The 27,136-nt window shown below is 41.3% G+C and overlaps 1 protein-coding gene across 2 annotated transcripts; it reads left to right on the top strand.

Annotated features, from left to right (window-relative positions):
- The first annotated feature begins 870 nt into the window (after positions 1 to 870).
- LOC124138218 (hexokinase-2-like) lies at positions 871 to 27,136 on the top strand. Of its 2 annotated transcripts, none has more exons than XM_046504759.2 (13): positions 871 to 1,043; positions 6,592 to 6,656; positions 10,034 to 10,202; positions 12,714 to 12,853; positions 14,441 to 14,522; positions 16,951 to 17,093; positions 17,672 to 17,771; positions 19,019 to 19,098; positions 20,893 to 21,005; positions 22,125 to 22,280; positions 24,383 to 24,525; positions 25,005 to 25,138; positions 26,896 to 27,136. In XM_046504759.2, exons 2-13 carry the CDS (start codon positions 6,594 to 6,596, stop codon positions 26,992 to 26,994), a joined length of 1,422 nt encoding a protein of 473 aa, XP_046360715.2. In that variant the 5' UTR covers positions 871 to 1,043; positions 6,592 to 6,593; the 3' UTR covers positions 26,995 to 27,136. The 2 variants fall into 2 exon arrangements, with proteins under 2 accessions (XP_046360715.2, XP_048240170.1); XM_048384213.1 differs by lacking the exon at positions 871 to 1,043 and adding an exon at positions 1,046 to 1,177.

Below are 27,136 nucleotides of genomic sequence, written 5' to 3'. Positions count from 1 at the left end.
GTCATATAGCTGGAATACTGTTGAGTGCGGCGTTAAACAACAAACAAACAAACGACGATGACAGACGATGGAAAACATGCTATGTGAAGTGTACGTTTGAACTATAGTATATCCTATATATAAATGTGTGTTGGGGGGTATAAATGTGTGTGACCCGTGAAGATCCGGGGTAGAAATTAAAGGTCTTCAGCAACCCATGCTTGCCGTAAAAGGTGACTATGCTTGTCGTAAAAGGCGACTAACGGGATCAGGCTCCCTGACTTGGTTGATGCATTTCATCGTATCCCAATTGCGTGGATCGATGCTCATGATATCAACCACTGGATATTCTGGTCCAGACTCGATTATTTACAGACCGCCGTCATATAGCTGGAATACTGTTGAGTGCGGCGTTAAACAACAAACAAACAAACGACGATGACAGACGATGGAAAACATGCTATGTGAAGTGTACGTTTGAACTATAGTATATCCTATATATAAATGTGTGTTGGGGGGTATAAATGTGTGTGACCCGTGAAGATCCGGGGTAGAAATTAAAGGTCTTCAGCAACCCATGCTTGCCGTAAAAGGTGACTATGCTTGTCGTAAAAGGCGACTAACGGGATCAGGCTCGCTGACTTGGTTGATGCATGTCATCGAACCCAATTGCGTGGATCGATGCTCGTGATATCAATCACTGGATTGTCTGGTCCAGACTCGATTATTTACAGACCGCCGTCATATAGCTTGAATATTGCTGAGTGCGGCGTTAAACAACAAACCAACCAAATCCACCCCTGTGGTGGTGCAATGTTTCCCCGTCTGAATAATGAAAGTAGCCCAGACGCAATCCGATAAATCGGCAACTTGTTGAAGATCGACAGAAACAGCTGTGCTAAGATTGAGACAGCTGTGCGCACGCCGCAGCCTCTCCTCCAGACCCTCGCGGTAACAACACACCATGCACCGGGAACAAGCTGGTGTAGACGCATGACATTGTCCACGCTTGCAATTCTTGGAAGATCACAGCTAGACCACGTTCATTGTACAACAGAAATCAGGTGTGTACGCAATTCTCATCATCCACAAACACGATCTGTAGGCCAAGTTACCACACAAGGATTCTGGAAAGACACCTTTGCGCTAGAAAATCTAGTCTAGTTCTGTCACTGCTGGCCGAGCTTTCAAACTTGATGCAAGTATTTTAGACTCCGTGTTATAATGAACCTATTACTTGCTACGAACGGCCAGAATTGAAACTTGGTTGAATTCAAATTCAGCATGCAACGAATATGTGTCGACATGTGCTCAAACAGAATTTACTTCACTTATGGTTTGCAAACCAAGCTTATCGATGCAATGTCAATAGACCTTTTAATCTACCGGTTGAAATTTTAACGTTATGTTTCTTGGCCTCCTTTAGAAAAATCCTGTTAAATCGCTAGATAATAGAAATCTTTAAGAGAATCTTTACCAATCACGAGAATGCACGCATCGGATGTACTTATTGTTAGTTGGTACACTGGACTGTAACACTCCGCGATAGCGAACTGAGGGTGACCCTCGTGGCGCTGTTTTATTAAAACTTGAGTATGCATATTCTCTCGTGAGATTGAGTAAATTATTTGAAACAGTCAGGATATCATTTTACACACCAACATTGTCGATTTGAACTTATTTGAAACATTTACGTTTATGTAGGTGATTGTGTTCCGATTGTTGACGCAAAACAAGATGAGGATGTGCACCCTCACCAAGCAGGTTGAGAGGTCAATAGTTCAAGCAATAATGTCCTCTGGTCATTTTGGGATTGTGGACAACGTGTTCTGTTCAGGAGTTTGTAATATGCCTTCATTTGTTATATATACAGAATAGCAGATATGGTCCTTGGAAATGTAACATTAAACAAAATTTGTGCTGTTTGATATTGATTGAAATTTGACAAATGGAATTATGTCTTGTTAACAACTTACTGCTATATGTCGAGGCGAGATGTATTACAGTGAATGAGTGAGTGAGTATGGTTTTACGCCGCTATTAGCAATATTCAAGCAATATCACAGCAGGGGACACCAGAAATGGGCTTCAAACATTGTACACATGTCGGGAATCGAACCTGGGTCTTCGGCGTGATGAACGAATGCTTTAACCACTAGGCTACCCGACCGCCTCACGATGTATTACAATTACACAGTATTGTTTTCTTTTTCAGTTGAAAATACTTTTTGTTGTGGCCAGACCAATCTAATTTATTATACCGTATTCAACGTAATAAGCGCCCCGCTCTAATAAGCGCCCACAATGATATTTGCTAATATATTGGCTAGTGAACAATCTCAATTAGCACCCCTTGCGATTGATCAATGACTTATTTATTCGTGTATAATACGCACCCGTGTGTTATATGCACCCTTAATTATGGGCAATTAAATCCTGGAAAAATATATCCGTCGTATATATAAACATTTAAGGCTGTCAGCATAAACCACAAAATTTATGATCTTGCAACTCTGTTTTCACCCCTATTTCTAATTTTGAGAGCGCCCTGGGCGCTTATTACGTCGAATACGGTATTATTAATTTCTTTGGTCAATAATATGTGCTAAGAAATAATGATATGTACAGTTATTGTTTGTTGTTTAACGCCACACTCAGCAATATTCGAGCTATATGATGGCAGTCTGTAAATAATCGAGTCTGGACCAGACAATCCACTGATTGACATCATGAGCATCAATCCACGCGATCGGGATACAATGACATTCATCAATCAAGTCAGCAAGCCTGACCACCCGATCTTGTTAGTCGCCTCTTACGACAAGCATAGTCACCTATTACGGTAAGCATGGGTTGCTGAAGACCTTTTCTACCCCGGATTTTCACGAGTTAATTAGGAAAAGGTACACAGGTTTTTTTACATACCATACTATGAAGAATATAAAGGTATCCAACTTTGCTTGAATATTTTGACATGCTGGAGCGTTTTAGACCCAAGGAATTAATGGTTAGGTAGATACGAAGAAATAGACCACATCAAACACTTTGTATATAACTTTATCGGTCTTTAAGGCACTGCAATTCGCTGTGCAGACTTGGGCACGCCAGAAACCTATGATTTTGGGTTCGAATCCCGGTTCACCCCGATTATATTTCTAGGGTTGTCAGCACCATACCCGTGCTCGTGGGTTTGACCGAAGTGGTAAACGTCAGAGACCTGCATCACTTCGGGCTTTCCTCCCACATTAAGCTGACACGCCGTGATATAACTGGAATACTGTTAAAAGTGGCGTTAAACCCAACTCACTCAGTCAGTTATAAGTACAGTTAATGATTACAATGTAACCTTGACCAAGGACCTATATATTAAGGCCGTGCCTGTAGAATCTACATTGTAATCAGTACAGTTATTGATTACAATGTAGATTCTACAGGCACATGTAACCTTAGGTTCCGGGTACTTTACCCTTCTACCTATGGTCACTTCTACCTATCAACTACTCCTTTGTTCTAGGGATGATGTAGCTCTCTTGAAAATCACAAGTCCGATGGTTTGCTCCAGCCTCTTTTTATTTATGATAGAATTAATCATAAATATGTATACGTGGTCCTCAGATTAGTTCTTGTTGTTGCCTGATATAAATACAACACATACCTATATGATGGTTGAAGAGCCTGATGGTTTTTCTGATGAACGTTACCTCTACTTCTTTTCTGACTCGGGATCCCAAAACCACAGTGAACCTTTCTGTTCAGCTGTCTCCTCCCGACTCCCCGCACCACTCTCGGACAACTCCCTAAATACTATCCATGATAATTTTTGCTCCTCACCCCGAAATAGTATTTGACGTCATGTGAAAATGAGTCCTAACGCTCACCTCCATATGAACCCCAATTTCTGTTCCAATCAGTTCTTCTATCAAGCCCTTCTAAACCAAACCTTCAGCTAATTTCCTAACTCATTGGTCAACCGATAAACTCTTAATAACATACTCATAATTCAACCTCTTTATGACAAAAATCCAACACTCTGTCAGACTGGAAAGCGTCTTAAAGATGCTTAATCATGTTAATCAGACATTCCAATCAAGCAGTAGTAGTGAGAAATATTCGATCATTTCAAGACTGACAGTTTGTTCCATCCATTCATTTCCCCTCTGATACTTATATTGCAAGACCAGATTCTGCTAATTTCAATGTACTAATGAAAATGTTATCTCTATCACTCAATTTAGTAAAACTACATTTAAGTAAATATAAAAACCCTTTTCCAAAATACCCTGGTTATACACAACCTAAATATATAGGTCCATGGTCAAGGTGTAAATATCATGGTCACAACTGAGGCAAAAAGATCCAGACATTGAAACCACAGAATGCTTATCTCAACAATAAAACCTTTTACAATGCTGCCTGATCATGCTGTGTCTTGAGCGTTTTATTTGAATGTATGCAAGGCCAAAGTCACTGTGAATTGTATTTTTCTGCAGTTATTTTGAAAGTCTTATTCATGTAATCGTTATGTTATCTGAATATTTAAAGTATGAGAAATGATGACGATCCTATGGAATCAAAAGTAGGTCGTGGTGACCTACTTTCAATGAGTAATATGTGGTGCTTCCATATCTCCGAGACCCGTGAAGATTCCGGGGTAGAATAGGTCTTCAGCAACCCATACTTGCCGTTAAAGGCGACTATGCTTGTCATAAGAGGCGACTAACGGGATCGGGCGGTCAGACTCGTTGACTTGGTTGATACATGTCATGGATCCAATTGCGTGGATCGATGTTCATGATATTAATCACTGGATTGTCTGGTCCAGACTTGATTATTTACAGACCGCCGTCATATAGCTGGAATATTGCTGAGTGCGGCGTTAAACAACAAACCAACCAACCAACCTACCTACTCCTGACCTACAGTTAACCTGAGTCAGCATGTTTGTATAGACAGTAAGTGCATTGCTGGTATCAGTGTTATCATCTGAACATGAAATGAATGTTCTGGCTTTTTGGGGTGATATTTTGAATATGACCTTGATTTGATCTATGCAATTTGGAGCATGCTATTAAATTCTCCCTAAATGCATTTATTATCACTGTAAACATCTCTTCAGAAACTACTGGGCCCGTGAAGATCCGGGGTGGAATAGATCTTCATCAACCCATGCTTGCCATAAAAGGTGACTATGCTTGTCGTAAAAGGCGACCAACGGGATCGGGTGGTCAGGCTCGCTGATTTGGTTGATGCATGTCATCGGTCCCAACTGCGTGGCTCGATGCTCATGTTGTCAATCACTGGATTGTCTGGTCCAGACTCGGTTATTTTACAGACCGCCGTCATATAGCTGGAATATTGCTGAGTGCGGTGTTATACAACAAACCAAACCAGAAACTACTGAACCCATGAAACAGAAACTTGACATGCTCATGACCACAAATGACGACACCTGAATTTGTTGAAGAGGTTTGAATCTGATTTTCAATGTGGCCATCAAGGCAGCCACATTATGCAGCAGCAGAAACTTACAGCTTTAGCCCATTTGACCTTATAATGATAACATAAAGCAACCTTTAAAAGGGCCAATTTCTACCAGTCCGTATGATACCTTAACTATTGGGCAGCTTGGCAAGGACTATTGGACTAGTGCCAATTTCTAACTCATATTGAAAGAAATATTTGTGGTCATTGCTCCATAATATTTGTTATAAATGTAATGCTACTGATATATGTGCAGTTAGCAGAAGGGCTCAGCATATGTGTTCTGTTTATGCGATAATTTGATTTTTGACCATGATTTGACGTTTGCACTATGACCAGATTGAAAGTTGAAACATCTTATTGCCATTACTCAGCCATTTTTTTCCCATACCCGTGAAGATTCCGGGTTAAAGTAGGTCTTCAGCAACCCATGCTTGCCATAAAAGGTGACTATGCTTGTCGTAAAAGGCGACTAACAGGATCGGGGGGTCAGGCTCGCTGACTTGTTTGATGCATGTCATCGATCCCAATTCCATGGATCGATGCTCATGATATTAATCACTGGATTGTCTGGTCCAGTCTCAATTATTTATAGACCGCCATCATATAGCTAGAATATTGCTGAGTGCGGAGTTAAACAACAAACCAACCCCAAACCAACCATTTTTGTTCCAAATGTAATAATGTCTGGGACGTGTAGTTTGTGGTGGGGCTCATCATACTCCTATTTTCACAGTATTTAAATTTTTTACTTTCGTTTGACCCTTTCTGTTTGGCCATGTTCCTGAATTCTCTCAAAATGCATTTATCTTAGATTCTGCAGAATCACCCTCATATCGAGAAACCCCTATCTTAACTTATTGGGAACGTCAGATAATAGTTTTTTGATCAAGCAGACATTGCATCGATGTATGGGGGTTTAATAGTAGCTCTTGCTAGTAAACTCATTATTTCTCATGATATCAAGTTTGTCAAATTGGTAATTTGACAACACTATCCATTATATGATAAGAGGTTTTAGGGCTAGAGATGGTGTTTCCTTGAGTATTTGCCTGATGTGCTTTCAGTATTGTAGATATCACCATGATTACCAAATTAGTAAAACTACGACATGTTTTTGTAATTTTGCAGAAATGGAAGCCATTGGTGATCAATTGAAAGGCAACTCAATTCTCAGTGATGAGACGAAGAAACAGGTGAAGAATAGCATTGTTTCACTGCCATCATGCCTGCAGTGCCATTATAGAATATACAGTTGAAAGATGGCTATTTGTACAATAATTCAATCTCATTAAAATCAGACCTTAGTCCTCGCTACCGCTAAACAAAGATCTGAAGACATCCCATTAGGGGTCATGTCAGAATGACCTTTCATCCGACTAATCAGTGCGTTGCTTACCAGATTATGAAAGTGACAGTCGTAATGTGATTTCTAATCATGCAACCTCGAAAACTTATCATGGGGTATTCCGAACGCTACGGGTTTAACAACTGAATACATACAATCTAGACCATTTATTAGCCATTCCAGAATGTTCTTTTGTCCAGGTTTCAAATTTGTAATCGAGAATTTGTCCAAATATGTTTCAAAGCCTAGTCGCCAATTTGGAATGAGTGCCGTAAAGCACAAGAAAGCTCCCTTCTGATTGGTCAATCCATGGGTCGGCCAAAGTTGGTGCAAGGTCGGTCTGATGTACCCCTTAATGGGATGTCCTCAGATCTTTGTTTAGCGGTAGCGAGAACTAAGCTCTGATTTTAATGAGATTGTACAATAATTTTGTTTTAACCGCATCTGTAGTGAAGTGGACAGCGAGTCTACTCAGAGTTCAGAGTGTTGGTGGTTTGATCCCCGTCCAGGTCCTAACAAAAGACATTAAAAGATGGTACTTATTGTTACCTGCCTGGCACTTGTCATAAAGGGGATAAAAATAAAAAACAAGGGTTGGTCCGCAATGAGTCTGTATACAGTGGCTCAGTGGGGTATCCATGTTAGTTGGCTAGCACAATTAAACCGCCACAATTCCGGAATAGTACAAGCAGCCACGCACACACACACAAACACACACACATACTCTTCTTGTGTACTTGAACATGTCAGAAGTTAAAAACTTGTAAGTCAAGACAAGAAACATGTATGATCTTCATACCATTACAAAATTTTCCACAACTTTAATATCTGTCATTTACAATGGGCAAAAAATGTCCTACCTCATCCTTTCAAATTTGTTTGAATTTCTTCAGGTCGATTTAACATTTAATAACATCAGTACATAATAACATCAGTACACTTTGAGAGATAGACATTATTACATGATGCATGTGTTTCGTACTGATTTTACTGAATGAGTTTCAGAAAACTTGTATTTCCAAAGCGAGTTTCGTAAAATCAGTATAATAATTTCTTCATAAGCCATTATTTCTAAGGGATCAACCATTTTATGTTTGGGGAGAGAGGAGGGGGGTAGGAGTTTGTATTGAGATTTTATATATTGTCAGCTACAGCTACCGTTTTTTTTAATTTAAAACTTTGAGCCTGAAATTCAACCCCCGACCCTCATATCAGCCCCTGACCCCCATATCAACCCCCGACCCCCATATCATCCCTCAACCCCCATATCAACCCTCGACCCCCATATCATCCCTTGACCCCCATATCAACCCCCAACCCCATATCAACCATCGACCTCCATATCAGCCCTCAACCCCCATATCAACCCCCGACCCCCATATCATCCCTCAACCCCCATATCAACCCTCGACCCCCATATCATCCCTCGAACCCCATATCAACCCTCGACCCCCATATCATCCCTCAACCCCTATATCAACCCTCGACCCCCATATCATCCCTCGAACCCCATATCAACCCCCAACCCCATATCAACCCTCAACCTCTATATCAACCCCTGACCCCCATATCACCCTCGAACCCCATATCAACCCGAACCCCCATATCAGCCCCTGACCCCCATATCAACCCCCAACCCCCATATCCCTTGACCCCCATATCATCCCTCGACCCCCATATCATCCTCGACCCCCATATCAACCCTCAACCCCCATATCATCCCTTGAACCCCATATCAACCCCGACCCCCATATCATCCCTCAACCCCCATATCAACCCTCGACCCCCATATCAACCCTTGACCCCCATATCAACCCTCGACCCCCATATCACCCCCATATCATCCCTCGACCCCCATATCATCCCTCAACCCCCATATCATCCCTTGACCCCCATATCATCCCTCAACCCCCATATCAAACCTTGACCCCCTATCATCCCTCAACCCCCCATATCAACCCTCAACCCCCATATCATCCCTTGACCCCCATATCATCCCTCAACCCCCATATCAACCCTTGACCCCATATCATCCCTCAACCCCCATATCAACCCTTGACCCCCTATCATCCCTCAACCCCCCATATCAACCCTCAACCCCCATATCATCCCTTGACCCCCATATCATCCCTCAACCCCCATATCAACCCTTGACCCCCATATCATCCCTCTACCCCCATATCATCCCTCTACCCCCATATCATCCCTCAACCCCCCATATCATCCCTCAACCCCCATATCATCCCTCAACCCCCATATCAACCCTTGACCCCCATATCATCCCTCTACCCCCATATCATCCCTCTACCCCCATATCATCCCTCAACCCCCCATATCATCCCTCAACCCCCATATCAACCCTTGACCCCCATATCATCCCTCTACCCCCATATCATCCCTCTACCCCCATATCATCCCTCAACCCCCCATATCATCCCTCAACCCCCATATCAAACCTTGACCCCCCTATCATCCCTCAACACCCCATATCATCCCTCTACCCCCATATCATCCCTCAACCCCCCATATCATCCCTCAACCCCCATATCATCCCTCAACCCCCCATATCATCCCTCAACCCCCCATATCATCCCTCAACCCCCAATATCATCCCTCGACTCTCATTTCAGCCTGAGGACCATGAGGACAGCGGCCTGATACGGTGGTCAGGGGTTTGTGTGGGGTATGATATGAAAACTGCCATATAATAACCCTTATATTATATACCATAACATCAAACTGTAAAATATATCTATTTGCAAGTGAATGCAATGCATTTTCCCCTTGTTTGGAAGACATTGAAATTAAACGTTAGCCGAGCAGACGACACACTAAGGGACGTAACTCTCATTCCTTACCATCCAGGCTGATATCTATTGCCCATTTGTAATGCATTGACAAGCCATATCTGCCCAGGAGGGGGTGTAATATGGATTTTATTATTACACCCCCTGTGATATGACTGATCCATGTTGGCTCCATCACACAGGCAAAATGCCTAATGTCATTGATGGGTTCTGGTAAAGTGAGTTATGTGCTTCTTAAAATCACAATGACCCGTGAAGACCTGGGGTAGAATAGGTCTTCAGCAACCCATTCCTGCTGTAAAGGGCGACTATGCTTGTCGTAAGAGGCGACTATAATCACAGTATGATACCTATAGAATAAAAACATAATCCCTTACTTTTGCCTTAAAGTATATCACTGTGATATTTTTGTGGTCAGCTGGGGGAGTTTCTGCAGCCCCTGGTGCTGCCGCGGGAGGTGATCGAGAGAATCATGGCTGGCATGGAGGACCACATCAAACTGGCCAACAGCCCTGACCGCAGTGTGCGCGACAAGTCGGACGTCCTCATGGCCAACACTCATGTCCGATGCTTGCTGGACGGGAAGGGTACGCTCTTATCTCGCATTCTTGTCCGTGCACGATAAAGACATACTGTGAATCTTGAATTAATGCTTCTCCAGATTAATACGACTGCTGACCCCTGGCCAAAAATGCAACTCATTATCAATGCAACTCCCCCCACCCCATCCCCAGTGGAATGATGCATATCCTTACCTTAATCCAATCAAACAGCAAACACCATCGCTTATTAGCACTGAGTAGAGCACTTCCGTAAAAACAATATACAGTGTTTTCCTAGAAACAACACACAATTTATTCTGTTGACTTGGCATTAAGGAAGTTCAAAGGCAATAAAATAATTGCACCAACAACAGTTCACTGATTGGTATGCGGAGAAGGTGTCACCAAACTTGAAGGCAGATGACAAGACAAAGGCTGTAGATCTGAGGAGTGTGATGAAGCCTATCGGTGCCCGTCGGGTCATGTCAGCCTTTGATGAGGTGTTGCATGGTGGCGTCTGTCTGGATGTTGGAGTGGTCAATGATGCCTAGTTTGACACGAGTGGGTAGAAGCCTTGACCCCAGCAGTGATAACTCACCCGATGCCTTTTGTGTAATTTCGGTTATATCCCATTAGTTAGACGTCCCATTAGTTAGACGTCCCAATTGTTAGACATTTCTATTTAGGCAAAGAGGGAATATACCTACAGGTGTAATGGATCAGTCCTAATTAGATTAAAGTACTGAGTAGGGATAGGGGACTCACAGTTTAGGGAGTATAAATGTTATAATTTCGTTTAATTAACCTAAATTACCTTACTCTCAGCACAGGTTCAATAGGCATGAGATTAACTGTGTAAACTATGGAGTAGCTTAATTGTCTTACTGTATGATCAGTTGAAGGAGTTGAGTTTAGATTACGTACTCATCAAACAAATAAAAATGATCTTGGGGTACGTATCATTATCAGTATCGATATGGATGGTTTAAGGAAAGTAGAGTATATCATCTCTCGGCGTGGAAGTGAGCAGTTGATATTAGATGGATATATTTACAACAGAAACCGCGAGAGGCAAACCTGCTCACATTCGAGATGTGTCGTCAAGACGTGCAATGGGAAATGTACGACTGTCGGTGACTTTCTTTGCAATCAGTCGGAACATAACCATCCGCCTGAAGATGAAACCAGAGTGAACTTTGTCAGCAATCTTCGTAAAAGAGCGCGAGAAGAAACCACACAGATGCAGGCATTGCACGAGGAAAGTGTAGTCTATTCTCTCTTGAAACCACAATTTGAATTAGAAAATTATCTGACGTCCCTACCCCTAAATAAAGCTATCCCTCTACTTTTATTTCGTACTTCATGCCACCACTTACCAATTGAAAAAGGAAGATGGAATGGGATACCTATTTGTGAAAGAAAATGTAAACTGCGTTTTATTGATATTGGAGATGAATTTCACTATATTTTTAAATGTCCATATTTTACTAAAGAAAGAATTTTGTATATCCCACCTACATATTCTAAAAGACCTAATATGATTAAATTTCAAAGACTTTTCACTTGTAAAGAGATATCTGTATTAAAAAACCTTGATATTCTGTAAATATGTAATGCAAATTGTAAAATCTTCCGGCTAACCACAATCCGCAATTATAATGTGTATTTTGCTGTCAGTTTGTACCTCCTATGCCGAGGATCTCGGGCTGAGCGTAATAAAGTTCTGTTCTGTTCTAGAGGAGCAAGTCACTCAAGTAGATGAAGCCAGCATCCCAGCGATGCCATCATTTCACCAAACTGTATATAATTTATCAAATGTAAAGTGTCATTAAATGTTAAGTATAATATTAAAGTATCTATTTAAAGCTGCTTTGCTTTGTTTGTCAGATCTTATCTAGACTATTCCATTTTAAAGTCTGAGGTAACAAGCATAAGGGTTAGTGTGCACTCAACCGTTTAAAGTGTTGTTATAAGCTGTCTAACTATTGGGACGTCTAACTAATGGGAGGACACCGTAATTTCTCTTCTTTGAATGAAATTGGTATATACTTATCACAACTGCTGCTTAATAAACCGTGTTTGTGTTTATAATCAAGTTGGTATTTCCGCTATCCACAGTGTGCAGTGAGGCCGTCTTATTGTTGATAGTCATTTTGGAGACATAAATGCGAAGTTTCTTTAATGCGAGCAAAGACCACTCACATTTTCGCATTTGATTCACGCTCCCGTTACTTTCAAGTTTTGCAGTATGTCAGCTACACTGGATACCTAAGACTTTTACTTTGACACACACATCCACCCTCATTCATTCATATACCTGTGTCATGTATCATGATGTATTGTGATGGTATTTTCGTGTGCAGACACATTTTCCCAAGCTCCTCACAGTGTCACTGTCATGCCGTTCGCCACTGACAGCATAGCCAATGTTTCACGTAAATCCTTGGGACGAGTAAAAACTAGACACAAACTAGAAAGTTGAAAAAAAATGAGAAGCTTGTTGAATATCCTATAATTATCTGAAATTATGTCTGACTTTGCAAATTTCTATTTCAGAAAATGGCACCTACTTAGGCCTAGATCTAGGCGGGTCCAACTTCCGCGTGGTGAAAGTTATATTCACGAACGGTGAGGCATCAACCACGACCAGCTACTACACTTTGACCGATGAAGTCCGGAGTGGACCCTGTGACAGAGTAAGCAATGCTTTTTACGATCACAAATCATGGAAATAAATTACCGTATTCCAAGTAATAAGTGCCCAGGGCGCTCTCAAAATTAGAAATAGGGGGCTCTTGAAAGATCGTAAATTTCGTGGTTTATGCTGAAAGCCTGAAATGATACAAAAGAAGGTCTGTGCGTATTATACACGACAGATATATTTTTACAGAATTTAATTGCCCATAATTAAGGGTGCATATAACACACGAGTGCGTATTATACACGAATAAATAAGTGTACATTGATCAATCGGAAGGGGCGCTAATTAGGATTGTTCACTAGCCAATATATTAGCAAATATCACTGTGGGTGCTTATAAGAGCGGGGCGCTTATTACGTCGATTACGGTAAGTGATGATTTTTACCCATCTGCTCAGTTTGGGTGAATACAAAGATTCCACACGCTTTGCCTTTGAATCTGAGAAACTCTGCTTCTAAGGAAACATTTAAGTCTCTCCTCAAAACCCACTTCTTCACCTCAGCTTTTCAATAGATCTCCTGATTGTTGGCATATGTACATAGATATTAATTTTTAACCTTGTCACAGCGCCAGTGAGCAACTGTCGATGGATATTAGGCGCTTTACAAATCAATTATTATTATTATTATTATTATTATGTACCATAAAACAAATGTTAGACATCTTATGTATCAATTGATTAGAAATATACGACCACCATTCATTTATTTCTTATATGAGATATTAACATTATGTACAGCCTCTTTAAGGATGTTGATAAAATGTACATTTAAAAATATTTACCCAAATTTTAATAATGATGACTCCCTGAATAGTATCCTTCCTCGGAAATGTTGGACAAGTCCATTTTACGGACAGGTGGGTTATGTTTGGTATTTTCCACATATTCTCACAATCCTCACAGTTTTCTCGGACAAAAGGTTTGAGAACTTTGAATATTAATAATAGCAGACACCATTTTATACAAGTTACAGTATTCTTGTTTCTAAATCAACTGACCACAACTAAAAGTCTCCTTCTAAATTAAATGAAAAACATACCAAAACTATTGTTTTGATTGATAAGAAAAATAAATATTACAAAATTCAACTTTGTTCTCAAATATCTGATGAAGTGCATAGTAAATAGTGTGCCTCTGACAAGAAAAGAGACTCTGATGGAAGTGAATTCAATAAGATAAAGGGTCCCTGACAAAAGTGTATATATTAGCTGCTTTTTATCCACCCATGCTGAAAACCATGCGTTTAAAGGGTGTGACCTTAATATTTGTTTGTTTGTTTGTTTGTTGTTTAATGCCGCACTCAGCAATATTCCAGCTATATGGGCTGTAAATAATCGAGTCTGGACTAGACAATCCAGTGATTGACATAATAAGCATCGATCAATACAATTAGGATACAATGCCTCAACCAAGTCAGCAAACCTGACCACCCGATCCTGTTAGTCACCTCTTACGACAAGTATTGGTTGTTGAAGACCTATTCTGACCAGGATCTTCACAAGGTGTAGCCTTGATAGAGTAACTACCACTGGTTTAGATCTGTCTCATTGAAACATCATCAGGTTGATTTTTCTGTTGCAGGTATTTGAATTTATCGCCATCAGCATCAAAGATTTCCTGGAGAAGGAAGGTTTGGCATCTTCAACAGACAAAATTCCTTTAGGTAATACTGACAAGCAGAACTAATAGATATCCCTCCTGTGGCCTAGTCGTCTAAGGCGCCGCGATTCGCTGTGCAGAGTTGCGTCCCTTGGGCACGCCAGAAACCTAAGATTATGGGTTCGAATCCCGGTTCGCCCCGATTATGTTTCTAGGTTTGTCAGTACCATACCTGTGCTTGTGGGTTTCACCGAAGAGGTAAACGTCTGAGACCTGCATCACTTCGGGCTTTTCTCCCACATTAAGCTGACACGCCGCGATATAACTGGAATACTGTTAAAAGTGGCGTTAAACCCAACTCACTCACTCTGTTACTTCCAGTCTTTGTCTTCAAACATTTAGACATGAGCGTTTCTGCTGATGTGACATTTTGATTAACATCATGTATCTCAATTCTTCATAATGAACAGAAACATGTCTTGAATAAACATAGTTTATTCCCCTTGACTTCTCACACACATCGAGTTAGTGTTCACACTTTAAACATGGCAGCCGTGTGACGTAATCAGGCATGCATCTCTATATATAGTAAACTGTGTTTATAACGAACACGCTTATAACGAACTGACGGATATGACAAACTTATTTTTTTTGTCCCAATCATTAGCGATATATATACTGTATATCTGCTTATAACGAAACTACGGTTATAACGAACTCAAGTTTGTAGTCCCTTTGTGTTCGTTATAACCCTCGTTTACTGTATAGTAGAGAGAGCTATATACTCTCAAACCCCTGAGCCTGCACTTTATAGTCTTGAACCAATAGCTCTTACACGATTCATTATACATCATTAATTGAAGTGTACAATCTTTACATTTTTTATCCCAAACCACATTTTCACCACTCAGTGAAGCAATGAGCATGATGAAGGTATCGCCTCAGTCAGCCGATAATGTAATTCACAATAACTAACCTATGTGGCACTTGGTAGATTTATTAGTTCAAAACTGACATATGTTGTTACTATATGGACTTTTTTAGCTATTGTGTCCCGAACACAATTCCCATGTGTTACTGTTGTAAATTTAAGGGTCGAGTTATTATAGCGCTGAGATCTTTTTGTGGTCACCATTCTACTCTGAAAGGGGCGGTCGGGTAGCCTAGTGGTTAAAGTGTTCTGTAAATTTAAGGGTCGAGTTATTATAGCGCTGAGATCTTTTTGTGGTCACCATTCCACACTGAAAGGGGCGGTCGGGTAGCCTAGTGGTTAAAGTGTTCTGTAAATTTAAGGGTAGAGTTATTATAGCGCTGAGATCTTTTTGTGGTCACCATTCCACACTGAAAGGGGCGGTCGGGTAGCCTAGTGGTTAAAGTGTTCTGTAAATTTAAGGGTCGAGCTATTATAGTGCTGAGATCTTTTTGTGGTCACCATTCTACTCTGAAAGGGGCGGTCGGGTAGCCTAGTGGTTAAAGTGTTCTGTAAATTTAAGGGTCGAGTTATTATAGCGCTGAGATCTTTTTGTGGTCACCATTCTACTCTGAAAGGGGCGGTTGGGTAGCCTTGTGGTTAAAGTGTTCTGTAAATTTAAGGGTAGAGTTATTATAGCGCTGAGATCTTTTTGTGGTCACCATTCCACTCTGAAAGGGCCGGTCGGGTAGCCTAGTGGTTAAAGTGTTCTGTAAATTTAAGGGTCGAGTTATTATAGCGCTGAGATCTTTTTGTGGTCACCATTCTACTCTGAAAGGGGCGGTTGGGTAGCCTTGTGGTTAAAGTGTTCTGTAAATTTAAGGGTAGAGTTATTATAGCGCTGAGATCTTTTTGTGGTCACCATTCTACTCTGAAAGGGGCGGTCGGGTAGCCTAGTGGTTCAAGTGTTTGCTTGTCCCGAAATCCCGAAATGGGTACAATGAATGAAACCCATTTATGGTGTGTCCCCCCAAAAAGCTTTTTCAGAAACTACTCAATTTACATGAATGAAACTGTGCATGCTTACCGAAGAGATACCTGTCAAGACTGAGTTGAAACATTGACCCCACAATCTTTTTCTCTAGAGTTACCTCCCTTTCTCCATGTATATTCACTACTAAAGGAAGCTGTGTTTATAACGAACATGCTTATATCGAACTTACCGATATAACAAACTTACTTTTTAGTCCTGGCCATTTGTTGTATATATGCTGTGTATATGCTTATACCGAACAATAGTTATTTCAAATTATAATTAGTGATCTCTTTGAGTTCGTTTTAACCATAGTTTACTGTATATGAACAAACAAATTTCTAATGTGCCTGATGCTGGGGGATTGTGATATATAGTAAACTACGGTTATAAAGAACACGATTATAACGGATATAACGAACTAACTTTTTAGTCCCAACTAAAATTAGTAGTCCCTTTGAGTTCGTTATAACCTTAGTTTTCTGTAATGCTGTTTTCTTGTTCTTTCAAGAAATGTTTTCATGACCTTGAGTGTTACTCTGTCTCCAGGGTTCACCTTTTCCTTCCCCACGGAACAATACGCCCTGAACAGGAGCAAGCTGCTGACCTGGACGAAGACCTTCAAGAACCCGGATGGACCTGGGAGGGACCCGGTACAGATGCTGGAGCAGGCCATACAGAAGGAGACACCGGTGAGCTGATCTTGCCTACCAAGTAGGGCTGGGATGAGTCCAGATTTACTACCCGGGTACCCGACCCCCTCTTACCTGACCCATCCTGGGTACCAGACCCCCTATTACTTGACCTTACCCGGATACCCACTGTAGCGTCAAGAGTTGGGTACAAAATGTCTGATTTGGAGTTGTTTTACTGGACTCTTGGCAAAAAGGTATTTAGGTACGTCTGTAAAACGATCTGTTCATGCAGACACTGAAGTTGACTGAAGCTCTATGTTTACTCAAAACATATAAAAGTCAGAAGGAATTTGTAGGTTACCATAGAGTTGTAGTGGATAATTTTTCTCATTAAATGATATCATGAGACTAACCATGGGTCCAGGTAGTCCTGTGGGTATCCGGGTCCTACTCAGTACCCACCCAAAACGAAAACCCCAGTTACCTGTCCCAACCCAACTGCCAAAGAGCTTCACACGGATCCCATATAACAACATGTCCACAGTCAATGAGGAGTGACCCCATTATTCTATGTTGCAGGGGCTGCCAGTCGATGTTGTTGCAGTCATGAGTGACCCCACTGTTCTGTGTTGCAGGGGCTGCCAGTCGATGTTGTTGCAGTCATGAGTGACACCACCAGCACACTGATGGCCGGAAACTATCTGGACAAAAAGTGTCGTATAGGACTAATACTCGGTGAGCTCACACGATGGCTTCCTGTTAGAGATTTGTCTATAGATTTGTTACACAGATGTCAAGGCCTCTGTTAAATCAAGATTAAGCTGTCACATGCCCAGGTGTTCAGTCAGGTGTCTGTGACTGGGTGTTCTGTCAGGTGTCTGTGACTGGGTTTTCTGTTAGGTGTGTGACTGGGTGTTCTGTCAGGTGTATGTGACTGGATGTTCTGTCAGGTGTGTGACTGGGTGTTCTGTCAGGTGTGTGACTGGGTGTTCTGTCAGGTGTCTGTGACTGGGTTTTCTGTCAGGTGTGTGACTGGGTGTTCTGTCAGGTGTATGTGACTGGATGTTCTGTCAGGTGTGTGACTGGGTGTTCTGTCAGGTGTGTGACTGGGTGTTCTGTCAGGTGTGTGACTGGGTGTTCTGTCAGGTGTGTGACTGGATGTTCTGTCAGGTGTGTGACTGGGTGTTCTGTCAGGTGTGTGACTGGGTGTTCTGTCAGGTGTGTGACTGGGTGTTCTGTCAGGTGTGTGACTGGGTGTTCTGTCAGGTGTGTGACTGGGTGTTCTGTCAGGTGTGTGACTGGGTGTTCTGTCAGGTGTGTGACTGTGTGTTCTGTCAGGTGTCTGTGACTGGGTGTTCTGTCAAGTGTGTGACTGTGTGTTCTGTCAGGTGTGTGACTGGGTGTTCTGTCAGGTGTCTGTGACTGGGTGTTCAGTCAGGTGTCTGTGACTGGGTGTTCTGTCAGGTGTGTGACTGGGTGTTCTGTCAGGTGTGTGACTGGGTGTTCTGTCAGGTGTGTGACTTGGTGTTCTGTCAGGTGTGTGACTGGGTGTTCTGTCAGGTGTGTGACTGGGTGTTATGTCAGGTGTGTGACTGTGTGTTATGTCAGGTGTGTGACTGGGTGTTCTGTCAGGTGTGTGACTGGGTGTTCTGTCAGGTGTGTGACTGGGTGTTCTGTCAGGTGTGTGACTGGGTGTTCTGTCAGGTGTGCGACTGGGTGTTCTGTCAGGTGTGTGACTGGGTGTTCTGTCAGGTGTGTGACTGGGTGTTCTGTCAGGTGTGTGACTGGGTGTTCTGTCAGGTGTGTGACTGGGTGTTCTGTCAGGTGTGTGACTGGGTGTTCTGTCAGGTGTGTGACTGGGTGTTCTGTCAGGTGTGTGTGACTGGGTGTTCTGTCAGGTGTCTGTGACTGGGTGTTCTGTCAGGTGTGCGACTGGGTGTTCTGTCAGGTGTGTGACGGAGGGTTCTATTGTTATGTTCCAGGTACAGGGTTTAACATCGCGTTTGTGGAGCATGTAAGGAACATAGAGAAGTGGACAGGAGACAATAAGGAACCCACACATGTAAGTTGCAGAACCAGACAATCCAGTGATTGACATCATGAGCATCAACCTACACAATCGGGATATGGTGACATGTGTCAACCAAGTCAGCGAGCCTGACAACCCGATCCCATTAGTCGCCTCTTACGACAAGCAACATCCACATCCTTGGTACTACTGATAGTGGAAATAGCAAAATTATATTAACTTGCTTTTGTCCCTCTAAGACTAAACAGTACTTAGTCAAGTCAAAGAATCCTCATAATTTGTAAAGGGAAACAACAGCTCATCAGCTCTGTTTTAATTAGCCTGTGTAATCACCAGATGTCAATTAGTATAGTGTTAGTGACACAACAAACTGGGCTTTTGACCAGCGATGGGGCAATTGGAGGACCTCATTGTATTTGACGTAATAAGCGCCCCGCTCTAATAAGGGCCCACAGGGATATTTGCTAATATATTGGCTAGTGAACAATCCCAATTAGCACCCCTTCTGATTGATCAATGTACACAAGACTTATTTATTCGCGTATGATATGCACTCGTGTGTTATATGCACCCTTAATTATGGGCAATAAAATTCTTGAAAAATATATCTCTTGTATATAAACATTTCAGGCTGTCAGCATAAACCACGAAATTTATCTTTCAACTCTATTTTTTCACCAAAATGATAATCTAATAAGAGCCCACTAATTTTGAGAGCGCCCTGGGCGCTTATTACGTTAAATACGATAAATAACTATTATCTGTACACTTGGTACATACGAACACTAAAAGGGAATCTGTGTCAATGTGGATGCAGGATGCCTTAAAAAAAACCCACTTGAGTAGATACTTTTTTGGCCTTGACCACATTCATCTTTATTTATCATCATTTAAAATGTTTGAAGTACAGTGATTCCTTGCTACAAGTTACAACGCTACCTTTAAGGTCCAAAGTAGATGTAAATGCTGACTGACTAACTGAGGTTGGGGATTTTACATGCGCTCTCCGACTGCAAGTGTATGTTGCACACGGGCCCGCCAGGGCATTTAATGTATTTGCCAAAAAATATGAAGGAAGGGATTTGTGCAACCCAGGAGGGGGGTTTAGGGGTAGCTTATATAGGAGTTTTTAAATTTGGAGATTTGGAATGAATGCCAAGAGGGTGGGGGTGGGGGCAGAGAGAGTAAGTGAGGTGTGAGTGTTGGCCGTGGGTGAGTTGTTTTGATTATTTGGGGGTTATATTCGGTTAATAAGATCTGTTTTAATTAGGTATTTCCCTAGGGCTTTAAAGTTGTTTAGTGGGAAATAATGCTTTCAACAACAAACAATGCTATCGAGTTGTGGATGTCAGCTCGGAGCTACTGTTGAACTCATAAAAACATTCATGATTCAGTTCGTGAACCTTATTGACGTGGACTTGTATTTATCATAGTACTGACAGTGAAAACAACTCATTAATAGGACAATGTGGCTGTGCATGAATGGGAACACAGTTATCGGAGAAGTGGTAAACAAGATAATCCCAAGCTGCCTGTCCTGATCGTAACAGGTGACCAAATGGATTGGTTTGGGGACTTGGTGGATTGCATGTCTTCATACCCAAACAGCATGGGTCATAGTCCACATTAACAATCACTGGATTGTCAGGTCCAGTCTTGATTATTTACAAGCCGCTTTATAGTTGGAATATTGCTGAGAGCGGCGTAAAACAATAAACAAACAAACAAACTTGATTATTTACAAGCTGCTTTATAGTTGGAATATTGCATTGCAGCATTAAGCAAGAGACACACAGTAAAATGAGTGAAACGTTGTTGATGTTGCAGGTCCTGGTGAATATAGAAAATGGTTCACTAGGCGACGGAGGATCATTGGACTTCTACCGGAGTGAGTTTGAGAAGGAGGTGGACAAGCACTCTAATCATCCCAACTCGTTCACGTAAGTTAGCTTACAATGAATTTAATTAACATCAGATCTACTCCAATGTGATCCCTCTTTGTGAACACTAGCCTTCCATAGAGGTCTTCAGGTGAACACTGAGAACACTTGGACCGCAAAATCTGAATGAAGGATACAGGGCTTTTTGAGCCAATCAGATGTCAGCTTTAACACATGTGGGTCAGGTGTCAGTGTTACCGTTTACCGGTAATTACCAGTTTCTTACCGGTAAAATTAGGCTTGGACCGGTAATTAATGTGACTGCCAGTCCCTGTGGACAGGGAAGTACCTTATAAATCTTTGGTGTTGAACAAAACATCACAATATTCATATATGTGTAATTTTTGAACAAAATCAGCTTGTCTGTTGCCATCTGGGTTTCCCCTCGTCTATTTTTAGTGCAAAGAAATAACATTTCGCTTTGCTTCAAGGTTAAAAATCTATTTGTAGCGACTTAGTCTCGAAATATTAAAAAAAAGAGAGAACTTTGTGACTGAACTTTGTGTGTATGAAGCGTAGATCAAACAAAGTTACTTCAGAGATGACGTCATTTCTTTAAAGTGAGTGAGTGAATATGGTTTTACGCCACTTTTAGCAATATTCCAGCAATATCACGGCGGGGGACACCAGAAATGGGCTTCACACATTGTACCCATGTGGGAATCGAACCCGTGTCTTCGGCGTAACGAGCGAACGCTTTAACCACTGGGCTTCCCGACCACCCCCATATATTATTTCATTAAACATGATATTGAAAGAATTAGAACCAGGTAATTTACATATGTTTTTTTTATTTGTTGAAAGTTGGTACTGACACAAATTTGGGGGGACTTTATATATGTAGATTTTCAAAAGCCAGGGGGAACACTGAGATGTACACAAAACACACCTGTGACACACACAATGTATGCTTGGCGGCATGAGGACGCTATCTGCCAGGTCACACTATATCTACTCGATCCTCTGTTTTCAGTTCGTACAGTTTGTTTTGGGTACTGGAGACCAAACAAATCATGAGAAACCTTGGTGGTATTATGTAAACTTAAATGTAATGTTTTTTAGAAGATGGTACTTCATAGAGGTGTTGGCCAGGATAAGAGTCGTCTCCCTTTGTTTCAGATTTGAGAAGTCATTCTCTGGCCACTATCTAGGAGAGCTTGTGAGGCTGGTACTCGTCAAGTTGATTGATCAGAAACTATTGTTAGGGGGCGCTACCTCAACACAGATATTGGAGCGATGGAATTTTACAACTACAGATGTCACAAAGATCGTTTGGTGAGTTTTAAGGTAACGTCATTGGTTACCACAATGGTCTGCACAGATTTACACAGATGGATGGGACGTAGCTTTGTAAGCCTTGAGTGGAAAGTAAAAAGTATAATTTGCGTACAAATGTTTTATCCTGTCACGGTCATCTTCGTCTTCTAAGAGTACATCTGAAGCCGTAAGGTGGATTTCTGATAGGTCTGGTACCCTCATTTCTTCTGCATCTTCTGATTGGAAACTGACATCTAAGTTACCGATCACCTCTTCAATTATGGGATCTACGCATCTCAAACAGTGGAAAAGGAAGTCTTCTTCAGTCCGGCTAATTTCTCTATAATTTGACATTGAGTTAAATTGAGTAAATTTTAAGGCACTTAAAACTTCAAAGCATATAATGTTTTCACAATCAGTTAGTTGCGCCTCCCAATCAGAGTTGGCGAGTAAATTGGAGTAGGGGGCTAATTTCTAATGTAAACTTGTTTTAACATTTCACAATTTTTGGCGTTTGCAAGTGACCATGAAAGTTTAATTTCATTTATTTTACCAAGGTAAAAAATAAAATAAGGTGCTGTTTTTGTTAGGCAATAGTAGCTGTTTTCGCTTGAGGCCAGGTGACGTTTTTGCCAATCGTTGCCGTTTTCGCCAGGGGACGTTTTGTTGAGGTGCTGTTTTAGCTATAACCCCAAAATTATTCTAGGCACTTTTTTATTGGGGCATATATACCAGGCACCAAAGGAAATTGTGCATAAAATTACATGCACAGTTTCTTTACGTGCCTAGTATATGTCCCAATAAATTACTGTCAGTCTTCCTCTATTGTGTTCAGAACATGAAAGCAAAATGGCAGCCAGTTCTGTAATTGGGCCACCCAAGTACATTGTATCATGCCATTGAGGACTTGCTTTGCAGAGTGTACAAGTACCATGCACCCCTTGGTGCATAGGGCTGGCGGGCAGGTAAATATTCCCATTTGGTTCCCTGTGAGCAAGTCATATATAACTAAAAACCAACAAGAAATACAGTGAAACCCTGTTTGCGATACAATTTCACACACAACACAGTTGAATAGTATTGTTTCTATATACACCTAGACAGGTAGTTTTAACATAGATTATGCTGTTATTCGTACCTGTACAGTTTACATGCCAAAGGACAAGCGGACACATCCCACTTTTGAAAATTAGTACATAGAGAATCTCACCCGAGTGTCTTTTGACAAAAGTGATAAAACTGGAAAATCTCCAAGGCTTGCCGAGGAGTTTTTCCACTTTTATCAACTCATGTTGTTTTATTTGATATCAAAAGACACAGGGTGAGATTTTATTTATTATCCAACATCATTCTTCCCACTTTTTCATTTTGTAGACAGTAATAAGCAGTGTCTTAAGTGTAAAAAGTACTGCTAACAGCATCAGTAGCAGAGCCATTAGTGATGTCATTTGATTGTGACGTTATGGTAACCAATGATGTCACAATGGTCTGCAAAGCATTTTGATGCAATTTCATTGCAGCGATATCTACAATGTAGATATCGCTTGATCTCACCCAATTGATATCTCCTGTGGGAGCCAGTTTTGGATGATAAACATGATTTGCAGTTATATTATGCATGAGCTTCTTGGTATATGATGCTTGAACTCAGGTTCTAAAAAATATAGCCCATTGTTCCAATGGAAATGATGCTGACTTTATTTGCAACAATTGAATTCTGCCATTTTGTCATATTTGCTGCGGACCACTTCCTGCAATGGAGGTGAATGGACATTTCAGCATGGGAATGATATTCTGAATAACGTTCTTGTTGTAAGCATGTTATACTTTTATGTACAAACCTGGATGTGATGTGTTGAGGAAAGGTGACGATGTTCTGTAAACAATGTTGTTTGTCTGTGCACTAAATTTCTGTTCATAAACTTGGACATGGACTGAGAAAAATTGATAACTGTTCCAGTAATTTGAAATTTATACATTTTAAAACCTCATTTTTACTTACGGGACATGACAGAATTTTCACTTTTTGTGAAAAATATATGAGTGTATTAATTTTCCTTCATCCATTATTAAAATCCATTATTCCACAAATTATGTTTCCATGGTAACGTTGATTTCAGTGATAAGGAAGGTGTCGGGAAGAACACCAGGGATGTTCTGGGCAGGATGGAGCTGAATGACAAGGCCAGTGATGAGGATGTAGAGATGATACGACAGGTTGCTCTCTTCATGTCCAAGAGAGGGGCTTACATCGTCGCATCAGGTCAGACTTAGATAGGAGTCCAGTATTACATAATTTGAGGCCATCGTTCAATTTAGACAATAAGCATGGTGGTAGCATGAGTGAGTGAGTATGGTTTTACGCCGCTTTTAGCAATATTCCAGCAAAATCATGGTGGGGGACACCAGAAATGGGCTTCACACATTGGGTCTTTGGCGTGACGAGCGAATGCTTTAACCACTAGGCTACCTGACCGCCCCGGTGGCAGCATGACTTAATGACCGAAGATCTGATGTTTTTTTAAGAGGGGTTGGATTTTGTATCGAGATCAGATATTTTGTCAGCTACAACTACAAAACCAGATTATTTTTTATTTAAGACTCTGCGTCTGAATTGTTTTTCATGAAAAACACCTTGCAACAATGTAGTTTTTGTGGCAGGCAATTGTTTCCAAAATTTTCAGTAACAATTTGTTTTCGATAAAATCAATGTTATTGTCATGAGTGGTGTACTGTCTGCAGCTCTAGCCGTGTGTGTACGTCACGTGAATCTCCCAGAGGTGACGGTCGCCATCGATGGGTCCGTCTATGAACATCACCCAACATTCCATCCTGACATGACAGACCTGCTGGAGAAACTAGCCCCGCAGAGCAAGGTAGGTAGATTCACAACCTGGCGCCTGCTGGTCTGGCTTCACTTGTGTCAAGACCCGGGGTAGAATTGGTCTTCATGCAGCCCTCCCTGCTTGTCGTAAAAGGTGACTATGCTTGTCGCCAGAGGCGATTAACAGGATTGAGTGGTCAGGCTAGCTGACTTGGTTGATGCATGTCATCGTATTCCAATTGCGTGGATCGATGCTCATGAAGTCAATCACTGGATTGTTTGGTTCAGACTTGATTATTTCCAGACCGCAGGTATATAGCTGGAATATTGCTGAGTGTGGTGTTAAACAACAAACAAAAAAACATCAGTATTGCATGGACTTTGTCTGTGTAAATTAGTCTTGAATGGAACCAGAATTTAATGTAATAAAAATCAATAATAAAGTTATTGCCGGGTACATTTAAGTGCACAGGGGTAGATGTGAGACTGTGGGGGTAGATTTTTGTATACGCCAAAATACCTGGGTAAGTGGTAAATGGTGTGCTGAATATGACCCTTTCAGTGTTATGTATTCATAGTATTCTACTCAAACTTTAATAGATCAGTGAAGATTCCGGGGTAGAATAGGTCTTCAGCAACCCATGCTTGCCGTAAAAGGTGACTCTGCTTGTCGTAAAAGGCGACTTACGGGATCGGATGGTCAGGCTCCCTGACTTGGTTGATGCATGCCATCGATCCCAATTGCGTGGATCGATGCTCATGATATTAATCACTGGATTGTCTGGTCCAGACTCGATTATTTACAGACCGCCGTCATATAGCTGGAATATTGCTGAGTGCGGCATTAAACAACAAACAAACAACAACCTTTAATATGTATATACAGAGTGTGGGACCTGAAAGTGTGAGTTTTGATGCCTGGAGAGGGTGTCATACAAATAGTGTCCCATGTTGACATGCCACTAGATACTGTTCAGCTTCAGTTAAAGTTAATCAAAGTAAGTATGCAGTTCAAGTACACTGCTGCTGTCTTCTAGTTACATAACAGAATGAAATAGCCCAGTATTCCTTTGAAATATTTAGAGGCATATATCTTGTGTGTGTGTGTGAGCGTGGTTCTTAGGCAATGACTTTTGAAAATATTGTGCAAGCAGGCGGTGTCTTTTGTTTTGTTTTAGTTGTTGTTCAAACTAGTATGTAAACAAGTAAACAGATGTGTAACTGAATAAACAGTTGTGTACAATCAACCTGGGAAAGGGCCTCCCTATGTTAATGTATTCCTTAATGAGTAAAGTACTGGAATACAGTATTTGATAACCGTTGGACTTAGAATATTTGAGGATTTTTTGGTTTGTTTTTTTTAAAAATGGAAATAAAAATGAAACATGCGGTGAACTTTATGATGATGCAGGTGTGCCTTAGAACCAAAATTATTATTTTTTTTAGCCTAAAAATTTTAACTATGAAAAATAAATGCCTGCCACCCCCAAGAGGTAAATGTCCGAGACCTGCATCACTTCAGGCTTTCCTCCCACATTAAGCTGACACACCGTGATATAACTGGAATACAGTTAAAAGCGGTGTTTGCTGTTGAACGCCACACTCAGCATTATTCCACCTATATATGACAGTGGTCTGTAAATGAACATTGATCTCCACAGTGGCGATGAACATCTGATCTCATTAGTCACATCTTACGACAAGCATGTGTTGCTGAAACCCAACTCACTCACTTCCGACTAGTTGATGCTGCTGTTGCTGTTGGTTGCTGTTGTACATCATTCTACATTATGTTTTGCTTGTTATCAGGTCAAACTTATCCTGGCCAAAGATGGCAGCGGACAGGGAGCAGCGTTTGTAGCAGTGTCGGCTCTCCGACAGCGGGATCTCAATCTTCTCAGTGCCTAAACATCTGTGTATACATACACCAGTGTTCGAAATACCTGCCTGCCCGACCGTCCGAGACGGGTTGATTTCAACTCGGGCTGCCAGATTTTCAAATCCCCCTGCCCGACGGTCAGGTTATATTTCATATGTGAAAATATTCTAA

The sequence above is a fragment of the Haliotis rufescens genome, unplaced genomic scaffold (assembly GCF_023055435.1).
Source record: "Haliotis rufescens isolate VD_foot unplaced genomic scaffold, xgHalRufe1.0.p SCAF_5, whole genome shotgun sequence".
NCBI lineage: Eukaryota > Metazoa > Mollusca > Gastropoda > Lepetellida > Haliotidae > Haliotis > Haliotis rufescens.
The sequence above is the reverse complement of the archived record's forward strand: the minus strand, read 5'-3'. Positions and strand labels throughout refer to the sequence as shown.

Coding starts and splice junctions, on each gene's coding strand:
- LOC124138218 (XM_046504759.2), top strand. CDS start 6,594: ATGGAAGCCATTGGTGATCAATTGAAAGGCAACTCAATTCTCAGTGAT. Junction 6,657..10,033: donor GTGATGAGACGAAGAAACAG/GTGAAGAATAGC, acceptor TTTTGTGGTCAG/CTGGGGGAGTTTCTGCAGCC. Junction 17,094..17,671: donor CCATACAGAAGGAGACACCG/GTGAGCTGATCT, acceptor TCTGTGTTGCAG/GGGCTGCCAGTCGATGTTGT.